General features: G+C 58.9%; 3 protein-coding genes across 7 annotated transcripts in view; 2 read left to right on the top strand and 1 right to left on the bottom strand.

Moving 5' to 3' along the window:
* Positions 1-4,490, top strand: part of LOC125328409 (tubulin monoglutamylase TTLL4-like) — a 38,756-nt gene extending 34,266 nt beyond the window's left edge. For both annotated transcript variants that reach the window (XM_048309037.1, XM_048309038.1), the window contains exons 16-19: positions 162-372; positions 2,606-2,676; positions 3,267-3,349; positions 4,149-4,490. In XM_048309037.1, coding sequence (XP_048164994.1) covers positions 162-372; positions 2,606-2,676; positions 3,267-3,349; positions 4,149-4,290 — 507 coding nt within the window. In that variant the 3' untranslated portion in view covers positions 4,291-4,490. The remainder of the gene's footprint in view (positions 1-161; positions 373-2,605; positions 2,677-3,266; positions 3,350-4,148) is intronic.
* A 650-nt stretch (positions 4,491-5,140) lies between these two features.
* Positions 5,141-11,895, top strand: PRKAG3 (protein kinase AMP-activated non-catalytic subunit gamma 3). Of its 4 annotated transcripts, XM_048309054.1 has the most exons (13): positions 5,141-6,570; positions 7,465-7,504; positions 7,774-7,994; positions 8,079-8,160; positions 8,247-8,305; positions 8,581-8,626; positions 8,756-8,810; positions 8,915-9,041; positions 9,151-9,316; positions 9,490-9,527; positions 9,710-9,856; positions 9,942-10,035; positions 11,287-11,895. In XM_048309054.1, the coding sequence occupies exons 1-13, from the start codon at positions 6,538-6,540 to the stop codon at positions 11,307-11,309; spliced, it is 1,131 nt and encodes a 376-aa protein (XP_048165011.1). In that variant the 5' UTR covers positions 5,141-6,537; the 3' UTR covers positions 11,310-11,895. The 4 variants fall into 4 exon arrangements, with proteins under 4 accessions (XP_048165011.1, XP_048165010.1, XP_048165013.1 ...); XM_048309053.1 differs by having other exon boundaries at positions 8,076-8,160; positions 9,942-11,895; XM_048309056.1 differs by having other exon boundaries at positions 8,076-8,160; positions 8,753-8,810; positions 9,169-9,316; positions 9,942-11,895.
* A 737-nt stretch (positions 11,896-12,632) lies between these two features.
* On the bottom strand, positions 12,633-17,914 carry LOC125328411 (sterol 26-hydroxylase, mitochondrial). The gene is made up of 9 exons (XM_048309047.1): positions 17,676-17,914; positions 15,425-15,615; positions 14,956-15,155; positions 14,675-14,872; positions 14,376-14,536; positions 13,889-14,055; positions 13,583-13,664; positions 13,298-13,498; positions 12,633-13,199 (listed from the first exon to the last, which is right to left on the bottom strand). The coding sequence occupies exons 1-9, from the start codon at positions 17,907-17,909 to the stop codon at positions 13,074-13,076; spliced, it is 1,560 nt and encodes a 519-aa protein (XP_048165004.1). The 5' UTR covers positions 17,910-17,914; the 3' UTR covers positions 12,633-13,073.
* Between the last annotated feature and the right edge of the window lie 6,642 nt (positions 17,915-24,556).

The following is a 24,556-nucleotide window of genomic DNA, read 5'->3' as shown; positions in this document are numbered from 1 at the left end:
TGCAGAATTGGGGTTCTCTTCAGTTCTGTGCAGTGTTGGTGTCACCACTGAACCTAGATTCCTTCAGTTTCCATGTGGCCTGTATCCCAAAGATCTCAGACACATGGAGACCTCTGCTTGAGAGATGCTTCTCCCTGACCTTGGGTTGCTCTTGTCTGCAGGATTTTTATTCTTCTGTCTTGGACATCCTGACTCCAGATGATGTTCGCATCCTGGTGGAGACAGAGGATGAGTATTCGCGACGTGGGCAGTTCGAGCGGGTGTTCCCCAGCCACATCTCTATGCGGTACCTGCGCTTCTTCGAGCAGCCTCGTTACTTTAACATCCTGGTGACCCAGTGGGAGCTCAAATACTACTTGAATAGACACAAAGGTAACTGGCCTCTTAAAGCCTGGCACAGCCACCTGACTCAGGCAGGCTGCCTGCCAGCAATCGTGGGAGACTTCTGAGCTATGCATGTTGAGGGGGAGCTGCCTGCCTGCATACTAACCCCTAGGAAATGTGTTACCTTCCTAGACTGCTTCAAATATCACAAAAAGCTTATTCTAATTTCATGGGAGCTGATGACTGTTGTGGTACACACAGCAGCAGCACTTCTAGGTGCCCTGGGCATGAAGCAGACTAAGATTTTGTCTTCAGCCTGTAGCTCTGGTTTCTTACTGTGTTCCTCTGCTCTCTTTTGAGGGAGAAACAGCTGGAGTTGCTGGGCTTTGCTCCTGACAGGTGATCTGTGAAGGAAAAATTGGGCCTATTCCCTGGTCTCCTGCAGCTTTCTAATTGAAGAAAAACAGCGTACAGACGGAAATTTTTCCTAAACACTAGAAATCTAGCTAACATTTCCATCCTTTCAGGACACAACTCTGTATTTTAATAAAAAAATTTCCCTTTAACAATGCATAGCTGCACTGGACCAATTCCTTCTCACCCAGGTTGTCTCTATCAGGGCAGCAGTGGAAGCTGTTTGGGAGAGAGAGTCAATGAAGTCTAGCATGAAGGGTTAGAGAAAATTAAAAGAGACTGGCTCAGGGCTTTCCATCCAATGTCTGATCTAGATGGAGAGGTTTCTGGAGGAGCTGGCCCTCCACTGCAGTGACTGTATGTGTACTCCTCACCTGGCTATCAAGGAGAGAAAGAAGAAAAATGCTCTTGTCACTTTTCACTGGTGTTAAAGCAAATATCAAAGGGGTCAGTAACAATCTTTCACAGAGAGATGGTAACATCATAGCCTTCTCTGGCTGTGCTGTCAGCATGTGTCATCCTTTGCCTTGCTAGTATCTTTGTTGGATGATCTCCCATCAACTGGAAGAAAGATTCTGTCATCGTTCTCACTGAAGTGCTGCCCTGAACTTTGCCGCTCAGGCAAGGGTCCTGGTTCAGTGCTCCAGCTTCCCCAAAGAAGCCAAGCAAGTAGATTTGCTCTATCCTCTCCTTGCTCTTTAGCTCTGATTGGAACCCATCCTCCCCCTGTCCCCTTCCTGTTCCCCTGTGTTCCATGCAGCACTCATCTTTCCCTAGCCAGCAAGATGCAAAGCCCAGGCTGGTGCACAGACCCAGGACAAGGCATCCAAGCTGCCCTGCTCCCCTCAGCCCCCAGTGTGTAGGGGTTTTTTTTACAAGGTTCTGGGACTTGCAGAAAGACCACCAAGGAACAGGCCTTGGACAGCAAGGATTTCTCCTGGTATCCTATAATCTCAGCTGGACAGCATCAAGTTCCTAGCCATTGCTCTTCTGGTTTTTAATTCTCAAGCCACCCTAGCCTTCTGCTATGATCCTAAGGCTCTTAAATAAGAAAACAGGATGGGAGTAGTCCTGGATTTCTCAGTATTTCTGGGTTGGCCAAGAGCAGGGTGCTTGGCTGTAGTGGGGACAGCTAGCAGGAAGCTAGCTGGAGGATTAAGCTGGAGGAAGTGGAGCCTGTTCAGTGCAGTTGAACACATGGCTCTGCTTCAAGATGACCTTGCCATACTCTGGAGCACCACGTCTTGTGTGTGGTGAGAGGAATGGTCCCTTCCAGTCACACCAGCGATGAGATTGGCCTGTGCTAGTCTTGCACTCCCTCAGGGATGAAGTCTCAGCCCATGTCGAGCTCTGGATGAGGAGGGAGGAGATGATGCACTGGGATGCTGCAGCTGATCAGTGCTGTGCAAGGAGGAGGTTACCTGAGCTGCCCTCCTCTGGGAAAGGGGTTGATGACAGCAAAGCTGCTCTACATTTGCACTGTGGGAACTTTCACCTGTGCAGCCGAAATCAGGTGCTGCTGTTGGCAGGCACCGGGCTCAGGGGGACAGCCAATCTGGTCTAATTTGGCAAATCCTGTGTTGCCCCAGTTTCCCTGTTTCACTTAGCCTGCTGCAAGGAATGTCTTGGCTCCCTGGGAGGAAGGCAAGCACTGCAGCAGCCCACGCACTGATGTTTGCTCGTACAAAGGGTGAACGCCCTTGATTTACCCCGTGTTTGCTGGCGCTCAAGCACGTGTTCAAGTAGTTATTGCATAGCATGTTCTGCGTGGTCAGTGCAGCATATTTGCATGCCCTGAACTGGGAAGGCTTAACTCTCTGTAAACCTGACTGTTTGTTCTCACTTCCTGTTTTCTGTCACTTCCCAGGTCTGGAGCTACTGAAGAACTGGTGTGTCAAAGGGTACCACACTGGGGCAGGGACGGATTTGGCCCAGATGGTGCGTATAACTGTGGGTAAGGTAGGCAGAGATGGTTGTTTACCTGCACAGAGCTGGGTAGAGAGCCTGCTTGTTCTCCTTCCTCTGACTCCTGTCTTACCTGTTTGCCTTCTTCCCTCTTTGCCAAGGCCTCCAGGAGTCTGGAAAAACCCATGCTGCCCTATTTCCCACAAACATGAAATCATGAACAGTATATCAGATCTGCAAGTATTTTGCATCTGAATATCCTTGGGTGCACTGGGCACAGCCCTAAATATTTGGCACTTGTCCTGCCCATTGTTCCCCTCTACAAGGGAGTCATCTCTGTCTGTCACTCCCGTGCCTTACAATAGAATGATCCTCTGAAAGAAACCTACTGTTTTGACCTCGAGATGCTCTACTCCCACTTTCAGCAGAGGGATTCATTAGGCAGAGAGCAAAGATTGCTCTGTTTGCTATTCTGGGAACAGTCTGGTGGCAGTGACAATGCACAGCAGTGAGGCAGCTCTAGCTGAAGATCTCTAGGGCAGTCTGTGGCAAAGCACTGCAGGCTTGAGGGATTTTTGCCACGACTTAAATAGTCATTCTGTTGTCTTTCTCTCCTCCCACAGTGGTCATTGCCAAAGTCATTCTTCCTCCAGACGAGTAGCATTCAATCGAACAGCTTCAGCAAACTGGAACTGGGCAGACTGGGGTGAGTTTACACTGGCTGTGATGTTCATGGTGTTCATAGCGTGGCTTTAGGACTGGTGTCCTGGTAGAGAACTGGTGGCCCAGAAACACAGTTTTATTTAAGGGGAGAGGAGCAGGTTGGTTTGCAGGCTCTGAAGCCTCTGCTCTCTGGAGAGCCAACAGATGGGGCTGGCATGATGTCTGTGCAACTGGGCATGTCTCCTTGGCACTGTACACCCAGCTTGGATGGGAATGAAGCTCCAAACAGCCAGATCAGGTGATGTTTGGAGCTGTCATGATCAGAACATGCTGACAAGATATTCCCCACATAGGAACCTGTATCACTTCTGTGGGCACTGATGTGGTTAACAGTGAGCAGAGGCTCTCAGCTGCAGCACTGACTGGGGAAACAGTGAGGCCTCCAGGTCTATTGAAGCTCCCAGCTTCCCTGAGCAAAGCTGGGCTGCTGACAGCTTCCTGCAGAGGTGGAGGACTGGAGTTTGTTTAGGTGAGCCAAAGTGAAGGGGAGGCACATCCCTGGTCTCTGGTGCTAAGGGGAAAGGACATCTCTGTTCCTGTGCTGAGGCCAGGGTGGAGCTGGGTTTACACACAGACAGGGAGATTAAGCTGTGACCCTGAAGTCACACTGATATTGGGATACCAGTTGGGGTGAGTGGTGCTGCCTGGGATGGGAGATGCAGTAGATGAGCCTGGCAGCCCTATCTCCATGTGTCATGATTCGGCAGATGATTATTGCACCATGGTCCTTTTGGTCCTTTCTCATTGTCCCTAAGAAGCTCAGGGTCTCCTTTTTTCTGTAGCACATGCCTCTCTTCAGCTGGTGAGGATCTCACGAGATGCCTGGAGCCCAGCCCTACTCAGAGCTTACCTCTCAACAAGTGCACTGGTGGAGCCGACCAGAGACCTGCTGGCTGCCTCTCTGACACCACCCTGGTGATGTGACCAAGCAGCTACCGTCCCTCCCTGGGGACGCATCAACCTACCTCAAAGGAAGAGACAGGAGCTAGCTCTGTAGAGCAAGGCTGTGGGAGCTCCTCACACTGCACACTTGTTTGTGGGGCTGGTTGTAGAGAGGGATGTTTTCCTGGGCAAAGAGACCTGTGTGACTTCAGTTTCTAAAACAAGTGGAAAAACAAGAGGAAGTGCGGGTTATCTGGCCTTTTTTCCTAGACTGTTCTTAAAGCCTGACATGGTGGTTTCTTTGCTGCATGGGAGCTGGCTGAGCCTGCCCTTCTTGTCCCCAGTCAGCACGGGCTGAGTCCTTGCTTGCCTGTATATGTGTCCTGAGTCGCTGGCAGCTGAGTCTGCTCTTGCCCTGCTGCAGCCTGGCCCCTGGAGAAAAGTCCCCAGCCACTACCCCACTCCTGGGAGGGAGTAAAACTGCCCAGTTTTATCCTTTCTGAATGTCTGTGCCAACATCTTGCCTTCCCCCAATACCAGGCCCTGTGGGAGACCTCAGGCTTGCACATCGCAGCTCAGGACAGACCATGGGTACCAGTGTGGCTCCAGTTGGTTGTGGGAGCAGTAGGGCTGCTGGGGGGGGAGCATCCTTCTCAAGGCCATTGGCTCTCTGGTGTGCCCTGCAGCATGTGTGCACGGACTGCAGGCTGGTGCTCTTCTCCTCGGTCTGCTCTCTACTTTGTTTCTCAAGGATTTCTAGTAAACACTCACCTGCTCTCCTGGTTCTCATCTGCCTTCCTTTCCCTGACCTCTTTGTGTCTGGTGGGAAGTGCACCTCTTTCGTGCTTCACTGGGCTCTGGTACAGGGAGGGTTTGTGCTACCACCCCGCTTTTCCCTGTCCTTCTGGGGGTAATCCTTGCTGCCCTATGGCAGGTAAACATACCCCCATGCATGGAGGAGCAGCTTCCAGTATAATTGCTTTGGTCTGGGGTCTTCCTTATGTCTTGTGCACTATCCCATGCATCATTAACCAAGTGGAACAATGCACCCCAGCCTTACAGGAGGGGTAGGAAGGGTTGGGTGCCCAGAGCTGGCCTTTGCCAGTTCAGGGTTCTGCCCCGCAGCCTGGTGGTTGGATGCTGGGTGCTTGGGCAGGTTCTTGGGGCCCAGAGAAGGTGCTGAGCCTCATGTGTGGGCCCTGGGTCTGGTAGGAAGCCCTTCCCTCCCCTCTTCTCACAGCCCACCGTTTCCCAGCGCTGGGCCCTGTTTCTCTGGTCTCCTTGGTGACAATCTCATCTCTCCTCGGCTTCTCTCCAGCACCTGAAAATAGCCTCCGAAAGTGGAGATGCCTGCTCTCTTCCCTGCTGCCAGCACCCACGAGGGCCAGGCTGGAGCCAGGCTGCTCTGCACAGCACAGCTGTAAGGGCCTGGCCCCATGGGCCCTTGCACCACTGCGGGATTTGGGCCATCCTGTCAGCCAGCACCGAGGCCTCGGCCCCATCCCTCCTCTTCCTGCCTGCTGTGAGGCAGCACCAGGGAACTCTTTTACCCCACCATGGGCCAATATCCAGCTGCTCCCTGCAGCTAGATAGAGAGAGCCCTGTCCCTTTGGTCCTGTAGCCACCAACCCTGTAGCTCGCCCGCAGCTGCCCCGGGCCAGCCCGACAGCCTCCCCGAAACAGAAAATGGAGCCGGGGAGCGGGCAGAGGGCGAGAGGAGGGGGTGGCCCCGTGGCAAGGAAGGAGGTCACCCCACAGGTCGGGCTGCCTCACCGTGGGACCAGCGTGGCCGCGGACAGTGAGCTGCAGCAGGACCCCGGGCAGGGACGGGCAGGGCTGGGCAGCGTCGAGGACAAAGGGTCCGCATCCACTCAGCCCGTGGCTGGACCCAGCCGTTCTCCACGCTGTGCCCCCCACCCGCGACGGGGCGGGGCAGCACCGGGCAGGCAGGACCGCGTCCCGACGGCGCGGAGTACCGCTCCTGGAGGACGGGGCTGCACGGAGCGGGGTATCCCTCCGCTCTCTGCCCCCAGCCATGGCTCCATCGCCCCTCCATCGGGTCCCCAGGGCCAGCGTTGTCTCGCGGCCGCGACCACCTACTTCAGCCCGGGGCTGCGGGGTGGCTGCGGGCGCTGCTCGGTGGTGTCGGCTGTGTCCTCCCCCCCCCCCCCGCCCCCCCCGCCGGCGGCGCTGGCGGCGGGGGCATGGCTGACATTGCTCACTGACACTCTATCTGCCAGGGCCACGCCAGCCGCGGGCCCAGAATAGCAGCGCTGCCCCGCAGATAGCATGGAGCGGCTCCGTGGCCCCGCTGCGTCCCAGGTACCGTCAGGCTGGGTGGGGGGCCCGACCCGACAGCCCCCCGCCGGGGACAGGTCACCCCTGGGGTGGGGGAATGTGGGCAGCTGATGGGCCCCTTCCCACGGCCATGCAGCCATGGGGACAAGGACGTCCTCGTCCCAGCTGTGCCAAGCCCCTTGGGAACAGTTGGGGGACGGTGTTGCAGGGTCTCTTCTCGGTGTTGGCTCTTAGGCTCCTTAGGCAGTGGTCCCTGTCCCTGTGCCTTCGTTATTTTAGGGTGGCTTGTAAACTTTGGCCCTGTCAGGCAAGTTGTGGCTGGGGTTGCTCTTCCCTCTGCACGTGCTGCTGTACTATAGTAGGGTCTCCTGTGGACTGGGGGAACAGGGTCAGCTGTCTGGCCCTGTGGCCTCCCTTCTTTCTCAGGCTGCCGCTTTGTTAATGTAGGTTTCCTGGGATGAACCTGGTCCCCGGGAGGGGCCAATGGGGCTGGTGAGGCTCTTGGCATGGGAAGAAGCAAGACTGGGATTTACACCTTGGGATTGGGAGAGAATGGGTGCAGAGCTGCTGTGGGACATGCTGGGCTCCAACCTCCAAGAGAGAAGGCAGGAGGTCCTGCCATCCATGCCTTGTCCTGCTCTGGAAACCCCTGCTGTCTCCCCAGAGCAGGAGGACAAGCTGGGTGTCCTGGACCGGAGCCACCATGGAGACTGCAGGCTCTGGGGCTCCTGGGCTGGTGGGGGGTGCCCAGGAGGGCTGGGGACTGAGCCCAGCCCCCATCCCCGCCCTGAAAGGACAGTCCTCTCTGCCCGGCTTGGGTGGACCAGAGCAGCTGGGTGGGTGCAGGCAGAATCCATGGATGCGGGGGAAAGACTGGGTTGACTCCTGCTGACCCCTCCTTGCTGTGTGCCCTCTCAGGTGGCGCTGCTGGATGCTGCTGCGTGCCCTGAGGAGGAAGGTGCGTAGCAGGAAGAGTCTAGGTGTGTAGCAGGGGGGACTGCCTTACTTGTGCGACAAGTGCATCGGTCCTCTGCCCACCCTGCCCATACCCCTCTCCTCAGCTGGAGTGTGCCCCAGGCTGGAGAACTGCAGTGCTATGTGCTGCCCCTGTGGAATGGGGTACAGGGGGGCTCTTTCGGGAGCATTCCCTGCTCCCCCCCACGTGGGAGGGTGCTGAGACCCAGCAGCTCAGCTCACTGGCCAGGGCTGGGGTGGCTTTGCCTGCAGGATTTCCGAAGGCTGTATGCCCCAGGGAGGAGGAAGAGGAGGAGGAAGAATACAGGAGACCTGTCACCTTCACACTGGGAAATGAGATACTGGGGCTGGGCCCAGAGTCTGAGTTTCAGAACCCTGATGCTGACGTCTACATGCACTTCTTGATGAGCCACTGCTGTTATGATGCCATCCCCACCAGCTGCAAGCTTGTCATCTTTGACATCTCCCTGGAGGTGATAACCTGGGGGATGAGTGGGGATGGGCAGTGAAGAAGCAGGCTTGGGGACCCTCTGAACCCTTCCGCACTCTGCCAGCAGATCAAGAAAGCCTTTGTGGCACTGGTGGCCAACGGGGTGCGTGCTGCCCCTCTCTGGGACAGCAAGATGCAGAGCTTTGTGGGTGAGTGCCAGCAGCGATGCGTGGCCCCCTCCCCTGCCTTGCAGAGAGGGTGCAGGCAGCGCTGCCAGTCCCACACATCTCCACAGGGATGCTCACCATCACCGACTTCATCAACATCCTCCACCGCTACTACCGCTCGCCTCTGGTGAGTGCAGTGAGGAGAGCTCGGGGGATCAGGACATGCATGGGGCAGGGAGCAGGTGTCCTCACCACTCCTGGTCCCTTCTTAATCACTAGACAATGACCAGAGGATGATTCTGGGCCAGACCAGCATCCACTGGTTGCTCCCCTGCTTGGCCTCCAGAATGTAATCCCTGTGCTTGGGTGATGGGGTGTGATGCCCAGGGAAGGGGGCAGTGTCCCAGAGTGCCCTCAGTACCCCATGGAACCACCATGACCAGGGAATTTCCTTGCCTTCAGGTTCAGATCTACGAGTTGGAGGAGCACAAGATTGAGACCTGGAGAGGTAAAAATCATGGGGTGATGTGGGTGGCTGGGCTGATGTTGTCACACAGGGCATAGAGGTGGGCTGTGGTGTTGTGGGGCTGCAACAGAGGACTGCAGGACCCCCTCTCATAGCTTTCTCCCTTAGCAGAGGTGTACCTGCAGGGCTCCTTCAAGCCACTAGTCTACATCTCTCCGAGTGATAGGTGAGAGCCTGCCCACTGGGGGGGAGAGCACACACCTTGGAGTGGGGGTGTGTGTGTGCCTGGAATGCAGCCCTATCCCCCCACGATGTCCCCATCACCCACAGCCTCTTCGACGCTGTCTACTCCCTGATCAAGCACAAAATCCACCGCCTGCCTGTCATTGAGCCTGTCTCAGGCAATGTCCTGCACATCCTGACGCACAAGCGCATCCTCAAGTTTCTCCACATCTTTGTGAGTGTCGGGGCTGTGTGTGCACACACGTGGCTGGTGTGTAGGGGCACAGACAAGGGTGTCAAGCTGTGCATAGGTGCCAGCCCAGCCCTGCCCTGTCCCATCAAAGGGTTCTACCATTCCCAAGCCACACTTCCTGAAGAAAACAGTGCAGGAACTGTGCATTGGCACCTTCCGTGATCTGGCCGTTGTGCCCGAGACTGCCCCGATCTACACTGCCTTGGAGATTTTTGTGGATCGCCGTGTCTCCGCCTTGCCTGTCATCAATGATGCTGGTACCTGGGGAGGGAAAAAGTGACATCCTTATCTCCCTCTGCTAGCAGCTCCAGTACCCTCCCTACCCAAACCCCCTCTCCTGGCCCTTGGGCTGCCCCTTGGGGTGTGGGAGGAACATGGCAGGTGGTCCCAAGGACCCCTTCCACAGCCCCTGCATTGTTTCTCTTTGCAGGGCAAGTGGTTGGCCTGTATTCCCGGTTTGATGTCATTGTGAGTACCCTGGGTGTTTGTATGCCCGGGTTCCAGTTTGGCCCCTTGCATGCACTGGTGGGAGCTCATACCTCTCTGTGCCTGTGCAAACCCACCCCACATGCAGTGTCATGCATGCATTGTTGGCACAACGGGGTGCAAGGACACCTTGGGGCGCTGAATGGGGGTCGCATCTACCACAGCACCTGGCAGCCCAGAAGACCTACAACAACCTGGACATCAGTGTGAGGGAGGCACTGCAGCAACGCAGTATCTGCCTGGAGGGGGTCCTCACCTGCTACCCCCATGAACCTATGGAGGACATAATTGACCGCATTGCCAAGGAGCAGGTGAGTGGCTGGGGTGCCTTGTGCCAGCACCAGCCACCACTGCCAGCTGCCCAGCCTGCCTGTGATGCCCTGCCTGCACCCACAGGTCCATCGCCTGGTTCTGGTGGATGAGAACCGGTACCCGCGGGGCATCATCTCCCTCTCTGACATCCTGCAGGCCCTTGTGCTCACTCCCGCAGGTATCGATGCTCTTAACTCTTAGCCCACGACGCTCCATCTTACTCCACTTGCACCTTTAATTTCTCTTCACTTCAGGTAGGCACCACCCCACCATTATTGTGTGCCTGTCCCTGCCCTGCTGCTGGGTCACCTGCACCTTGTTACCTCCCTGCTCAGGCAACCTGCCTCTGCCCCATCCAGAGTGGTCCTGGGGGATGGAGAAGGCTGGGGCTGGGGTCTGGCAGTGCTGGGTGCCCAAGCAGGGACAGCAGGACCCAGATGTTGCTTGACCCAGGAGTACACAAGGATCACAGGGCATCTCTGGTGACTCTGAGGAAGGATGGGGGCACCTTCAATGGAGGCACTTTGCCAGAGCCCCATTCAGGCAGCGTGTGGAATGCAGGTTTTGCAGGTCCCTGGGCTTTGGACTGGATGAGGGTTTTGGGGTGTGATGCACCCCAAGACAAAAGCCTAGTTTTGATCTCGCCTCAATTCCCCCCCTGAGACCTAAGCACCTCCAGTGCCATTCCCAAGGGACACAGAGGGGACAGATCCCCACTTGCACCCCCAGGCATGCTGCCCACCACTAGCCATATGCAAAATGTGGCCAACCCCCAGCTGGCAGAGCCCCCCACCCCCTCCACTTGCAGCAGCCCCAAAACTGCCTGCTCCAGAGACAGGGCTCACTCCCAGGTGGCACTGGAAACCATGCTGCCTGGCCATGTGCAGCTGGCTCTGCTCACCCACTGCCTGGTGAATCCTCACTGGCTATGGGTGGGCATGGTCCTGGCACCTACTGTGGCACCTCTTTAGGGGTGAAATGAGGAGGGGGAGCAAGCTCCAGTTCCCAACTGCTTCCCAAAGGTAATGATGCTTTTTGGGGTGGTGGTAGGGAATGGGTTGGGACAGGTCTGTGCCCACCAGTTCCCCCAGCAGTGCCCAGCTGCTCTGCACAGAAGAGGACTGGGAATGGTGTGTGTTAGCCACACATGGGATATCCCCCTTGCCCCCATCCCTCCATTTCCCTATCAGGTATCTTCGCTCACCCCATCCCTGGTGCCCACAGGGGTGGCTATGTCAGGAGCTGCAGGGAGCCACTGAAATGTCCCTCTCCAGCCAAGCTGCCCTCCCTCCTACCCCAGGGCTTGCATACAAGCAAGGAATGGAGGAAAGACCCCAGTGTCCATTGGGATGAGTTGGGGGGACCATGTCACAGGTGCCCAGTCCAACACTGACTTGGGGTTATGGTCTTGCACCCTCTTGCCCCACAGGCATCGACCGATCCTCACTCTGAAGACACCAAATGCTGCTCTTGGGGATCTCTTGCGTGACCTGTGAGAAGGAGGCTTGGGCCTGAAGGCTCTCTGTGGGGAGGACATGTCTGTTCACCCCAGTCCTAGGGCTCGTCTTGAGTCCAGGGCTAGATCCTGCCTGTCTTGGAGAGGCAGAAACACTGGAAATGGGACCCAGGCGTGCCTCCTTCCAGTGAGCACACAGTGATGCTCAGTGGGCACTGTGCTGGAGGAGATGCAACATGCCTGCAGCTGGGCACAGAGACCCGTGTAGCCCCAGAGGACCTGGCCACCCCACTGCCATCCTGCTGCTGGATTCGAGCGTTTCTATTGTGGCTCCCTCCTAGTGAACACAGTCCTGCTGTCTGTGCCCGGTGCCTGGTAGCGCAGGCTCAGCTGCACACACAGGCTTTTTTATTGTAGGGTCACATGGGGCTGGAGCTCTCTGGCAGAGGCACAGTCTGTGCCAGAGCTGGCACCAGGATGGGCACTTGCATGGAAACCCTGTGCACGTTTTGGGGTGGGCAGGGGCTATTTATTTATTTGTTAGTCTATTCAGCCTTGCTGTAACAAAGCAGCCTGATCCAAGAACTGCCTCTTGCCTTTCTGGGGTAAAGCTGGACATGACTCCTCTGGAGAGACCCAGGCTGGGGAAGGGGTACTGGCTGCTTGCCAGCAAGTGTGGCACTGGCAGAGTAGCACCTCTGCCCATGTGGGCAGAACCAAGGGGATGGGGACACAGGGCATGCAGTCTTAATCATCTTCCTGGTGTGCAGGTCCCTTCAGGGACACCCTGAGGACAGCAGGCTTGGTAACAGCAAGGTTTCTGCCTGCTGCTTCCCTCAGTCCAAGAAGAGGCAAAGTGTGAGGGGTTCACTGTTAAAAATGTCCCGTGCCCCAGCCCTCGAGGACCGTGGGCAAATGGCAGTGCGTCCCCGGCTTGTGACTGCTACCAGCTCTGAGCCTTGAAATGGTCCTGGCTTGGGGGTAGGGGATGCTTGAGCTCATCTTTCTCCTCCTGCTTTGCCTGCAGCAAGCCCTGCCATTCTCGTGACTCCGTATCAGCATCTCAGTGCAATAACGGCTGACAGTGGAAAGTCCCAGGAACTAAACCCCCCTCCTGTGCTGGCTGGCTCTGCCAGGGGACACAATACCAGTGCTGGGTGGTGACAGGCCTCCTCCCATCATGGGGAATGTGCTGTGTTACTGCTGTGCTTTCCCAGGACCAGGGCTGGCTCCATCCCTTGGGAAAGGCGCAAACCCCAAACCCCGCCAGCACTCAACCCTCCCCTGGGGGCAAGGGGAAAACTGAGGCACAGAGAAGCTTCTGAGGCCAATGTCAGCTGTTCAGAGAGGACCCAGATGTCCTGGCTCCAGGCACAGATCCACGCGCAGCTACACAAGGACGGGACGAAGGAGACACCGAATGGCTGCAAGCCCCCTCCCTGCTTTCCCCCAGCCCCAAAACAGCTCCCAGGTTCTTGAGACAGCCCAGCTGGGCACAGGATGGGGGGGGGGGGGGGACGGGGACACAACCCCCCTGCAGTGTGTCAAAGGCACAGCAGTTCCTCAAACCTGCTGCTGATTTTGGGCAGGGGGATATGCCCCAGGGGTGATTTGGGGGCAGTCCCCCCCACCTTTCCCACTGTGGGGCTGTGAGCCCCCTAGTCCAAGCTGGCCAGGGAAGGGGTTTGCCTTCCTGTCCCTCCTTGTGGGGCAGTAAGGGGGATCTCCATTTGGCACCCAGGGTGGGGGTGGACGTGCAGTCAGGGGGCTCCTGGGCGAGCGATGAACTCCAGGTTGATGGGCTTGTCGGCCACCAGGACAATGCGGGACACAGATGTCACTTCCACGCCACGGGGGTCCGGCCGCACCTCAAATGCCTGGATCATCTGTGGGGAGAAGGGGGGTTGGCACTGCCCTGGGGACTCCCTGGGACCCCCATCCCAGCTCATGCCAAGATACCCAAAGTGGGGGGATCCCTACTTACCCTGGCAAGGGCCAGGTGCATCTCCAGCTCAGCGATGCGGCGTCCGACACAGGCACGAACCCCGTAGCCGAAGGGGATGGAGCTGAAGGGGTGGTGAGGGGAACCATGTCCCCGGAGCCAGCGCTGGGGCAGGAACCGCTCGGGCTCGGGGAAGTAGGTCTCATCGTGGGACATCGCGTAGTGCGCCAGGACAAAGAGGGTCTGCAGGGCAAGAAGTGGGGTTTAATGACCCCACCTGGCCCCACTGAGCACAGTGGGGGTTCCCACAGCACAGCCTCCACTCACATTCTTGGGGAAGAGGTAGTCTCCAATGACAATGTCCTTCTCATAGAAGACCCTGGCGTTGGTGGGCACCACAGGGTAGACTCTGGGATATGGGGAGAGTTAGTGGGGGAGCAGGACTCACCTGGAGATCCCAGAGGGAGAGAGCCACAGGCAGGACAGGGCACACCAGCTCCCCGGAGGGGGAGGTGGATATTTGCAGTCCAGAGGGACTGAAATTCAGCCTCGCATCCTGCCTGGTTGGTGCATCCCCTCTGGGGAAGGGGCTGGTGACCAGGACCTCAGGGCAGGGACAAGGCTGGAATGTACCTCAGAGTCTCCTTGATAATGGCCCGAAGCATCGGCAACTTGGGAATATCCTCAGCAGCAGGAAACCGGTCGGCAGGCACAACAGCTTTCAGCTCCTGGTACAGGGTCTCCTGGATGTCTGGGTCCCGGGAGAGGTGGTACAAGGCCCAGGACAGCGTGTTGGAGGTCTGGGGGAGTGGAGCACCAGGGGGAGTGAAGGAATTGGGGCTGGTACCTGAGCAGCCTTGTGCCAAGCACAGCATCAGTACAGCACCAGAGAGCCCCTGCTCTGGTACACAGAAAAGTCAGGCATGAGGGGCAGCAAGCACAGGGCAGAGAGAGGCAGGGAGCAGGGCACGAAGCAGAGCAGAGGATAGGGTCAGTACTGACTGATCCCTGAGGGTTTGCCCCCGTGGGGCATCAGCCCCACAGCAACCAGGCTAGAGCTTGCAAGGGCTGGGCATAGAGCTCCCCAGGGATCCCCTAGCAACAGCTTCCTGGCTCTCACCGTGTCCACACCGGCCAGCAGCAGCTCGGCCACGCTGCCATAGACCTCATCCAGGCTGAGTCTGCCACTGGCCAGCAGGTAGCTCAGGTAGCCAGACACCTCCTTGCCACGCTCCACCTGCCCCTCCAGCTCCTCCATCTTTCGGTCAATCAGTTTCTTGCCTGTAGGGACAGAGAGTGGGAACCAGAGCTGACAGAGCAAGGGCTGCCAAAAGGACATGTGGGCAGGGACTGTCCCACTTTTGAGGGTCCTTAAGGAGTCCAGTGCCACCACACCGGGCCCCCGCTGTCACCGCTCACCAAAGGCGAAGATGGTGTCCCAGCTGTCCAGGTAACGGTCCCAGAAGGGCAGCACCTTGCGGCTCCATCGGGGCAGGACGGTGGCAAAGATGGAGTTCTTGAACATGAGGTTGATGGAGTCAATGAAGTGCTGGGTCTCAGCAGGGACCTGCTGCTTGAGGCACCCGATGCGGGTCTCGAAGAGGATATAAGAGATCCCTGCAGGGGACAAACAGTATCCAGACCTCCGGGGCAATGGGAAGAGTGGGACAGGGCAGGGGTGAGGGCGAGGATCCCCCTACCTTCCAGGGCAAAGCGGTAGAGCAGGTTGGCCACGTCCCCCACCAGCACCCCTGAGGGGCTGCGGCTCCGCTCCTCCCGCAGCCGCACCATCAGGTCTGACACCACCTCCCCGATGGCATCCGCGTACAGCAGCGCCTCCGAGGGTTTCAGCAGCCGCTTGTTGAGGACCTGGCGCAGGCGGTACCAGCGCTCCCCTTCCCTGGATGGGCACAAAGCTCAGCGCTGGGGGCACGGACGGGCAGGGGGCAGTGGCTGGCAGCAGTTCCCCAATCCCTGTGTGCATACTCCCTACCCCAGGCTGGAACCATCCCGGGGGTCATTCCACCCGCCACAGCCATGCCCTTCTACTTGGTGGGGGCACGCAGCTTGCAGGAGTGGGAGCAATGCAAACTGCCACCTGGGCTCTACACCTAAGGAAGGGACAGGACATGTGTGCTGCCCACAGAGCACAGCCACAGCAGGACTCACTCGGTGAAGGGTCCATAGGGCAAGCGCCGGGTGTCCCGGTGTTCCTTCCACAGGGCCATGTCGCTCCGCATGGGGTACTTGCCCTCCTGCCGTAGCAGCTGCTCCAGCACCACTGGGCTCCCAATGTTGATGTTCCTATAATGCCCGAAGGTCGACTTCCAGATAGGTCCATAAAGACGTCGGGATATCACCTGCGATGAACAAAGCATGGCAGGGTCAATGGGACAAGCTGGGTCAGATCCCCCCTGCCCCCATGCTGCCCTGAATGTGCCTGTCTGCACCCATCCCATGGACCCCTCAGCATCAGCTGGGCCCAAGCACCTGCCTCTGATCCCCCAAGCTGGCAGCATCCTTGAAGTGCTCTGCAGATGGCCTGGGCCGGTGTCTCCAGGCTCATTTCCTCTGCCAGCACTAAGCACACCAGGCACTGACCCCCCAGCACAGACTGGCACTCTCCTCACCCACCCCAGAGATGCAGAGAGAGCCTGGTGGGTCTTTTGGGGAAGGACGACCAAGAAAGGACAGCAGGGACAGAGACAACTGCCAAGCACAGGACTGTGCTGAGATGCAGGACCATTGCAGCAGCCACCAGCAGGGCTAAGTCCTGCTGCTTCCAGCATGGCCCCAGTTCTTCATAACCTGAGGACAACAGTTGCTGACTGGGTCCTTGAACTCACCACCCAGTAAGGGTGGTTAATGATCAGTGGGAGGGCAGCACCAGGCTAGGGCATGACTGGGCTGCTCCCAGAACAGGCAGAGCCTGGGGCCCCTGGGGCCCTGGGACCACAGGCTCACAAGCTAGCTAGGGGGCGTTCACCACCATCTGCCCTGCTCTGGGCTCCGGTGGCTGCAGCTCCCCTCTCCTTGTCTGCAGCCACAGGTGCCATGCCTGCCTCCCTGGCAGGGCGCGCCGTGACCTCCAAGCGCATCCCTTGGGGGCAGCTGGGCATCCCTTTGCAAGTGGATCTGCACAGGGCCATGTCCAAAGGTCACTTTCCATCCCACCCAGGCACTGACAGAGCCCCTGCAGAGCATGGCCGAGCCTGGGGGGGATGCAGGGGACCTAGCAGGGAAACCCTGGTCCCCATTCCCTGTGGCTGCGGGGATGCACGTGGTACAATCTCCCTTGGTGACTGTCTGCATCGCAGCCTGCGCCTGGATTCAGCTGGATTCGTCACCACGGGGAGACGTTCTTCGTGCATGGTGGCAGGAGGAGGGGGAAGGACGGCCGCCCTGGTACTGCAGGCAGCTCGTGGGCATGGGGCAGCTGTGCCCCGGGTTGAAGCCTGCCCACCAGCATCTGCTGGCAGCCAGGACCTGGCACAGTGCAGGCCTTGGAGAGCTGGGATGTGAGAAGCCAGAGCTGCCTGGATCTGGGGAAAGGCACCTCCAGGGCATGTGGGCATCTTTCCGCAAAGCCAGGCTGTGCTCGGTGTCCCAAGGGCAGGAGGGAGCAGGAGGCAGCTCCGGTGCCTACACCCTGAAATCCCACTGTCCTGTGACAACCCCTTTTCCAACCAGCAGTGTCTGGTGCTCTGAGATGCCAGGAAGGCCTGATCCTGCACACTTCTCAGGCTGGTCAGAGCTCCAGGGCGCTGGAAGATGCTGCCTGGCTTGCAGCCAGCCAAGCCCATTGCTTGCTTCATCCGACGTATGAGGAAATGTTGACTGAAGAAAACAAATACCTCTGCCTATCCCTCCCCTGCCTGCCTGGGTATCATCTGCCCAAAAACCTGTCTGGTCACCTGCACCCAAAACCGCTGCCTCTCCCCGGGAGCCCAGGGATGCCAGGACCCTGTGAGATGCCCCCGAACCTTTGCCCTCAGCTGCCTGGCCGGCTCGGGGATGCTGGAGCACCCCTAGGCTGGCTGGACCCTCCTGAGGTCACCCGGTTCTGCTGGCCCCTCTCTACCTGCTGGCCCCAGCATTACCCCACTGTGCCGGGTGCTCTACCGCCCAGTCGCTCTGCTCCCCTACTCTGCCGCCCCCGCTCAACTCCTTGCCGTCACTTGTCGGCAGCTATCCCCGTCCCTGGAGCCCATCTCCCCTTGCCCCCAGCTCGCACCCACTCCCTCCCTTGCAAAGCCCCCCCGGGTACAGCACCCTCCCTGCAGCCCCCCCGGAAGCCACTCCATCCCATGCACCCCTCCCAACCCTCCCCCCACCTACGACCCTACGCAGGGTCGCCAGGCCCCCACGCACCCCGACCCCCGCACCCCCGCAGCCCTCGGGCCGGGCTGCCCCGGCGCACCTGCAGCCGGTGCGTGTGCAGCAGGTAGCCCCGCAGGAACAGCCAGACGAAAGTACGGAGCAGCCCCGGCCCCGGTAGCTCCTCCGGTCCCTTCAGCCGCGCCGGCCCCGCCGCCGCTGCCGCCGAGCCCCCGGTCCTGCGCGACGGTCCCGGGCTGCTGCGCGGCGGCGGCGGGCGGGGGCGCAGGAGCAGCGGCAGCAGCGGCCGCCGGGCCCCGCCGCTCGGGCCCGCCATGCTCCGTCGGCAGCGCACGGGACGGGGCGGGGCGGGGAGGCACCGAGGGTGGCGGGGGGCGGCACCGGGGGCGGTGCGGGGGGCGGTGCGGGGGCGGCAACCGGGCACCGGCACCGGGCACCGCGCACCGGGGACCGAGCGTCGCGGACTGGGTACCGCGCCCCGGGAATAGAGAATCGCGCACCCGGTGCGTTGCGCAACGGGTACCGGCCCCGGCTGCTGCGCTCTGGATGCGGGGTACCGGCTGCTGCTCGGGGGGGACTGGGCACTGAGCAGTCCGTACCGTGCGCCTTGTGCCGGCTGAGGCACACCCGCTACCGGGCCGTGGAGACCGGCTGCGGCGTGCTGGGTACGCGTTACAGCACGCCGGGTACCGTGCGCCGTACACCAAATGCTGGACATCGGCCACTGCTCAGCAGCCTCACAGACCATGCACAGGGTGCTAGGTACTGGGATTGGCATCAGCAGTACCCAGTGCCATGTACTGGTACTGGGTGCCATGTGTTGTGCATGATGGCACTATGCATAAGGGAGCTGGCAGCCAGCACTGGCATGGCACGGCAGGTACAGCACCCTGGCACAACGGAGCCTGTGGCACCAGTACTGGTACCAGCGCCAGGTGCTGCATCCTGGCCATTGCACATAGGCACTGGGTGCTAGGCACTGCACACCAGGCACAGGCACGAGCACTGGGGCGCTGCACCAGGCAGGGCACAATATGTGCCAGCACTGGCATTGCACTCTGGCACTGGGTACCACATCCCAGACCTTGCACACCTTGCGTCAGCACCAGGCTCACCACTGGGCCTGCTCTTCAGGCCTGCTTGCCCTCCTGGACTGAGGCCTCCTGTCCCCTGCCTGTCATCCCCTGGTGTTTGCCTTGTCCCCCAGCAGTGCAGGATGGTGCCATGGGAGCTGGGTCCAAACTGTCCCAGGCTCAACACTTCCTCCAGGCACTGCCAGCCAGGACCACGAATGGGGAGACCTTGATAAGCCCACTGTGGCTGCTGGCAACAAACTGGAGGCGGATTTGGTATGTTTTCATGCCAGGGAGAGAACAGCACCAGTTCCTGCCTCAGGCTGGTGCAGGTGAAGCTGTCCAGCCCATGAGTAGGACCCTGTTGGGGTGTCTGGCACCATGGATGCAGGACATGTCTGCTCTGGCCAGCCTGAGACAGTGGGGCAGGGCAGTACTCTGATCATGTGTCACGCCGGGGGCGTCCGGCACCATGTTTCTGGGACACCAGTGTTGATCATTAACCGTCCTTATCGGGCATTGGGTTCAAGGTCCTGGATAGGGAGGTTGCGTCCTCGGGCTGGGCAGGTGTCTGAGAGCCCCGTGAGTGGCTGTTCTTGCCCTCTGTCCTGTCTCACCGGGCGACCGGGAGTGTCCCGCTCTGGGCTCTAGGCTGATGATTTGTGTGCTCCCTGCCAGCGGGGCCGGGACTGGTGATGTAGGACACGGGCACACCCGTGCCTGTAGACACCCCTGAGACACCCCAGGCTGGGACAGCCAAGAATGAGCGCCTGCTGCCATCTCATGGCTGCTCACAGCCAGCTCTGTCGCTTGCCCTGCCCCGGCCAGGCTCAGAGCCGGGGCAGCAGGAGAGCCCCGGCCCGAGGACTTCTGTGAGCTTCCCAGCCTGGGAAACTGAGACTCTGTAGCTCTCACTCCCCCTGGCAGAGGATGCCTTGGCCTCTCCCAACCTGCTGTAACTGTGTTTCCCCTTGCTGGGGAGCGGGATCCTGCCACCTCTTTCTGTTTAAAAGAATTGCCTCTTGCAAAAAGAGTAAAAACTGCAGTTCCTGGTAAAAGGTCTCTCTCCATCTTTCTTATAAACCCGTTTATGTATTGAAAAGCTGCAATAAAATGTTACTGAGCCTTCTGTAGGTTGAACAATAAAAATCTCTCAGTCTGTCTTCACAGGAGAGGTGCTCCAGCACCCCGATCATTTTGTAGCCTCGTCTGAACCTGCTCTAACAGGTTCATGCCTCTCTTGCACTGCAGCCCCCAGAGCTCAGCATTGTACTCCTGACGGGTTCTCACGAGTGTAGAGAGGAGCAGGAACAATCAGCTCCCTTGCCCTGCTGGGCATGCTTCTTATTTTCCAGTCTCAGACGTGATCTGCTTTCTGGGCTGCAAGTGCACATTGTCAGCTCATATGCTATTTTTGATCCACCAGTGCCCCTGACTCCTCCGCAGGGCAGCTCTCCATCCGTCCATCCATCCATCCATCCATCCCGCAGACAGAACTGGTACTGGGATCGCCCCGACCTGGGTTCAGGCCCTCGCACTTGGCCTTGTGGAAGGGCAGGCTGTTCCACCGCAGCGACTCCCCAGGCCGGTCCCCGGTGCCCCGCAACCTGCTCGGGGCGGGGAGACGGGCACCGTTATCCCGGCTACTTCCCGCTCCTGCCGCTAGGCTGTGCTCCCCGTCCTCGGACGGCGGGAGCGGCGGCGGGGACCGGCCGGGGACTCCTCCGGGGCCACTGCCAGGGTTGTGGGAGAGGCCAGGCTGGAAGGGGGCCGGAAGGGTTGGGTGAGTCAGCCCCTCTCAGAGCCGCCCGGCGGGGACTTCCAAAGGGAACAGGCTGGGCCATGACACATCCACGGCCGGAGGATGCCGCGTGGAGCCGGGGACACCGCCAGCTCCCGGGAGGTCCTCCAGTGCGGGGCCAGCCCAGCTTGGCGACAAGCGTAGCAGAGGCGGGAGAGCAAATACTGCCTTTAGCCATGGGAATGCGAAGCTGGGGGTGGCAGGTCCCATCCTGTGGGTCACTTTGCCCCAGAGATGCTGTGACTCTACTCATCCCACAGACCCGTGGTCAAGTCCGACCTCATCTCACCGGTAGGACCTGTGGGTGCAGATACAGGCTCTGTGGGACCCCTGACTCTCTGCCCCTCAACCATCCAGCACACTCTGCTTATGCAGGCTGCTGGCTGCTGGTCCTCCTCAGAGGGAGGGTCAGCTTCTTTATGTGACTTGTGCAGTGTCACCCAGGAGCTGGAAATCTTTCCCAGAGCTGCATCCACTGACCCCGATTTGCTCTCCCACAGACAGGAGGGAGGAAATGGGATGTCCCAGGGGAGGGCATCCCTTGACTCATCCCCAGGAAAGCCCAGGCTGTGAGAAGGCTGATCCTGGGTCCTGAGGACTGTAAACAGCCCAAAGCATTGAACTGGAGATAGCCTGTCACATCAACTGTGTGTCACAACACTGTCACTGCCTGAGTCATGAGCCATGCTGGGGCCAGTGGGGCTGCATGGGGGGACATCAAGACGGATGTGGACAGATCCCAGGTCTGGAGACAGCTGCTCTTCTCCCACACAGAGAGTTCAAGTGGGATCCTCTTGGCCCTCTCCCAAAGGTCCCCTTCCTCTCGTTTCTCTCTGACCTCTCAGACCTGGGCAAGGGCTTGGGGACAGCGCAAAGCTTTTGGAACAAGAGGCAAATCAACCAGCATGATGGTGTGTCCCTCACGACCACCATGCAGGGCTCAGCATCTGGCAGAAGGCTCTGATCCAGGCTCCCCCTGATTTGTGCCCTGTGGGACCCTGGTGGGCCAGGACCTTTCCCCGAGGACGTGAGAACGGGATGCCGGAGAGAACAGGGGGCTGGCATCCTCTTATCACAGGAGACGGGAGGCAGCCCCAGGCTGCTCTCAAGTGGTCCTGGCTGATTAGTGACTTCAAGTGCCTATGGAGTTATTCTAAGTCAAGTAGGAGCAAAGGGAACCGACCTGGGACCAGCAAGACCGGTGCCAGGCTTTCCTGGAGTGTCCCACATCACCTCTGCTCCCTGCCAAATTCTCCAAGACAGGGAGGTGTCTCCTCTCTTCATCTGCTCTCCCTGTCCCTTACTCCTCCGGCAAAAGGCTGTTTGCTCCAGCCTAAAGCAAACCTGATTTTATCTCCTGACTCCAGTTCCCTTGGCTGTGGGCCATGGTTGATGCCTCCCACGCAGAACTTGTGAAGCCCATTTGGGGACCCGCGCACAGAGCGGGCTGTGTGTGCTGCCACATGACATCATGTTTACAGCCCGCGGGGGCCCAAGGACAGCGGCATCGCTCGCAGCCCAGATATGTGTGTCCTTCCCATGGATGGACAGATGGACTTGTGGGGAGCTGGAAGCAGTGGGACTGGCCACAGAGCCATGCCTCCCTGAATAGGGGTGGTTTCAGCTTTATTGCTCTGCAAGCCAGTCTCCTTGGCCTCAGTTTCCCTTCTGGGCAGTGGAGAGTAGATTTCGTGCTAGCAGTGAGGTGCACTGCTGCAGCAGCACAAGGTCAGGCCCTCAAACTGTAGTGTAGAGAGAAAGGCAAATTTTCTCCCCTTGGGACGTGGATGTTCCCTTCTCTCCCAGGACAGATGCTGTGTGAAACTTAGGTTGTTTGGAAAGAGCAATAACGTCCAGAGCTACATGGGCCCACTAAAGAGTGCTAGGGCCATCCTTTCTCCTGTCCATCCATCCATCCATCCATCCATCCATCCACACTTGCAAGTAGCTTTCTCACAGCCGTCTTTCCATCCATCTACTGAGCTGTCTGGACACTCATCCATCCATCCATCGACAAATGCATGCATTTCTCTTCCCACCCATCCCCTGCCTGTTGACCCGGACAGCTACACACCCATCTGTCAGTCCATCCTCCCATTCACCCCTCCATCCCTCCATCCATCTCCTGCCTGTCAGTCCAGCCCTCCCTGAGAGTATGGGGTGTGTGGACAGGTGTGTGCAAGAGTGTGTGGGTCATGCTGGCCACGCAACGTGCTGTGGGCAGCGATATCCCAGGCTGTGTCCAGCCATGGGGCAGGGCCAGGAGTGCTGGCCAGGGGGAGGGGGACTTGTCTAATTTAAGAATGGGCCCCACAGTCGCTGTCAGCACCGGGCGGCTCTGATCTGGGGACAGGTCCTCGTCAGCTCTGCTTGCTGCCCGCCAGTCTGACATGAAAGGGCTCTGCACCCCGATAAGGCCCCAGACGCTTGGTCCCAGAGGTGGGCAGCACTGTGGTCAGGCCTGGAGGACTCTGAGGAGCAAGTTCTAGCATGGCTGTCCCCAAATTCACTGTCACTTCAGCACCATGTGGCTTGTGTATTTGCATCAGCCGGGAGTTCAGCCCTGGGGGCCACCCTCCACTTTGAGCACTGGATCATGCCCTGTGTCATCACCATCTCCCACTGGTGACATAGCCCTGGGGAGGGCACCATCCTCATCATCCCCCTGGCTGCCACAAGCCTGTCTGCTGGCTGCTACCCTGCACTGGAGTCCCCCGGCTGTGAGCAGCCATGGATGGGGACCATGTTGTTTTAATAAGATCATTCTCCTCCTGCCGTGAGGTCGCAACCCAGGCTTATGACATCACAGCGCGCTGCCATGGAAATGCCGGGATGTCACAAACACAGATCGATGACCTCACTGCAGGGGCAGGAGATGAGGCCAGCGTGGGTTTGATTGCCAATGTCCTCAGGAATAAAGGAGGGGAGGGACGCTGGGAAAGTATGCGGCCGCTGAGCGCCGGGGTGTTTGGGTTGGAAATCACCACACTTTCCCCACAGCGGGAAAGGCCCATTACTTCCTCCCCTGTCCGCTCCCTCCCGGCAGCCAAAGCCCCCCCCCCGCCCCCCCCCCCCAGCCTTGTGACTGTGGGGTAGGAGGGCTGTTGGAGCAGGGCAGCCCTATCCATGCCCTTGGGGCTGTGTGGTCGGGAGTGAGAGACAGAGCTCAGGACAGTATCAGGGCACCAGCCTAGAGGCAGAGGGAGTTCAGTGGGGGGTGCAGGACGGGCCACTCAGGGGATGCTTTGTCTTACAAGCAGGCTGGGGATCACTGGGGATGCTGCCACAAGGGGAAGATCGGGCTAGAGTCCTGGGGAGGTCTCCTCTTCCTCAAGAGGAATTCAAAGTCATGCTGCTGTATAGGGACATGATTCTCCGACACAACACCCTCAAAGCTGGACCTCAAAGCACTTCTTGGCCCTGCCCAGCCACCCAATAACTGTCCCCTCCCCAGCCTGTAACCAACAGTCCCTCCTGGGGACCAGCCCCTCTGTCCCATCACCCCTACCACAGCTGAGTCCTCTGTCCTCTGCAGACCTTGCCACTGGGGAAAGCGTGGCTGGCTGGGGGGGGGCACCCGTCCCCCCATCTCTCTGTTTCAGGGATGCAGGGGTGTCTGCTCTCCCCCTGCATCCTCCATCATTAATTTCCATCAGTGGCCAAGCGGGGCTAGGGCAGCCTGGGGGTGGCCGAGGAACACGGCGCTTTCCCCTGATAGCAAAAATAAATACATTAAAATTCTTGCAGGAGGCAGAAGAATGCGGGACGGCAGGAAAAAATTGTTTTATAATTTGTAATAACACAAAAGCCGAGGGGGGGGGAGTGAGCTGCAAGAGGCGAGGAAGGGCAGAGACAAAGGATCAGCTGCGATGGTGGAGGCTGCTTCAGGGTGGCAGTGGCAACCCTGTCACCCGGAATTAGTATGACCACTGTCACCTTGTCCCCTGAAGTATGTGTGCCTTTGGGTCTCGTTGCAGAAGGGGAGGCAGCAAGAAAATTACCGGGGTTGAGTGAACAGGCCACCACTCCCCACCTGCTTAAGCAGGTCGCAGCATCTCTGTGCCTCAGTTTCCCCTTGCTAAAGGGGAA

The sequence above is a fragment of the Corvus hawaiiensis genome, chromosome 7 (genome assembly GCF_020740725.1).
Source record: "Corvus hawaiiensis isolate bCorHaw1 chromosome 7, bCorHaw1.pri.cur, whole genome shotgun sequence".
Taxonomy (NCBI): domain Eukaryota; kingdom Metazoa; phylum Chordata; class Aves; order Passeriformes; family Corvidae; genus Corvus; species Corvus hawaiiensis.
This window is presented reverse-complemented; position numbering and strand designations above follow the sequence as displayed.

What these genes read in the sequence shown, in the direction of transcription:
- LOC125328411 (XM_048309047.1), bottom strand. Translation starts at nt 17,909, where the DNA reads ATGGCGGGCCCGAGCGGCGGGGCCCGGCGGCCGCTGCTGCCGCTGCTC. An exon ending in CCCTATGGACCCTTCACCGA is followed by an intron (nt 15,156 to 15,424) that starts GTGAGTCCTGCT and finishes GTGCCCATCCAG; the next exon opens with GGAAGGGGAGCGCTGGTACC. An exon ending in TGCTGGCCGGTGTGGACACG is followed by an intron (nt 14,056 to 14,375) that starts GTGAGAGCCAGG and finishes CCACTCCCCCAG; the next exon opens with ACCTCCAACACGCTGTCCTG.
- PRKAG3 (XM_048309052.1), top strand. Translation starts at nt 6,538, where the DNA reads ATGGAGCGGCTCCGTGGCCCCGCTGCGTCCCAG. An exon ending in GTGGCCCCGCTGCGTCCCAG is followed by an intron (nt 6,571 to 7,464) that starts GTACCGTCAGGC and finishes GTGCCCTCTCAG; the next exon opens with GTGGCGCTGCTGGATGCTGC. An exon ending in GCTACTACCGCTCGCCTCTG is followed by an intron (nt 8,306 to 8,580) that starts GTGAGTGCAGTG and finishes CCTTGCCTTCAG; the next exon opens with GTTCAGATCTACGAGTTGGA.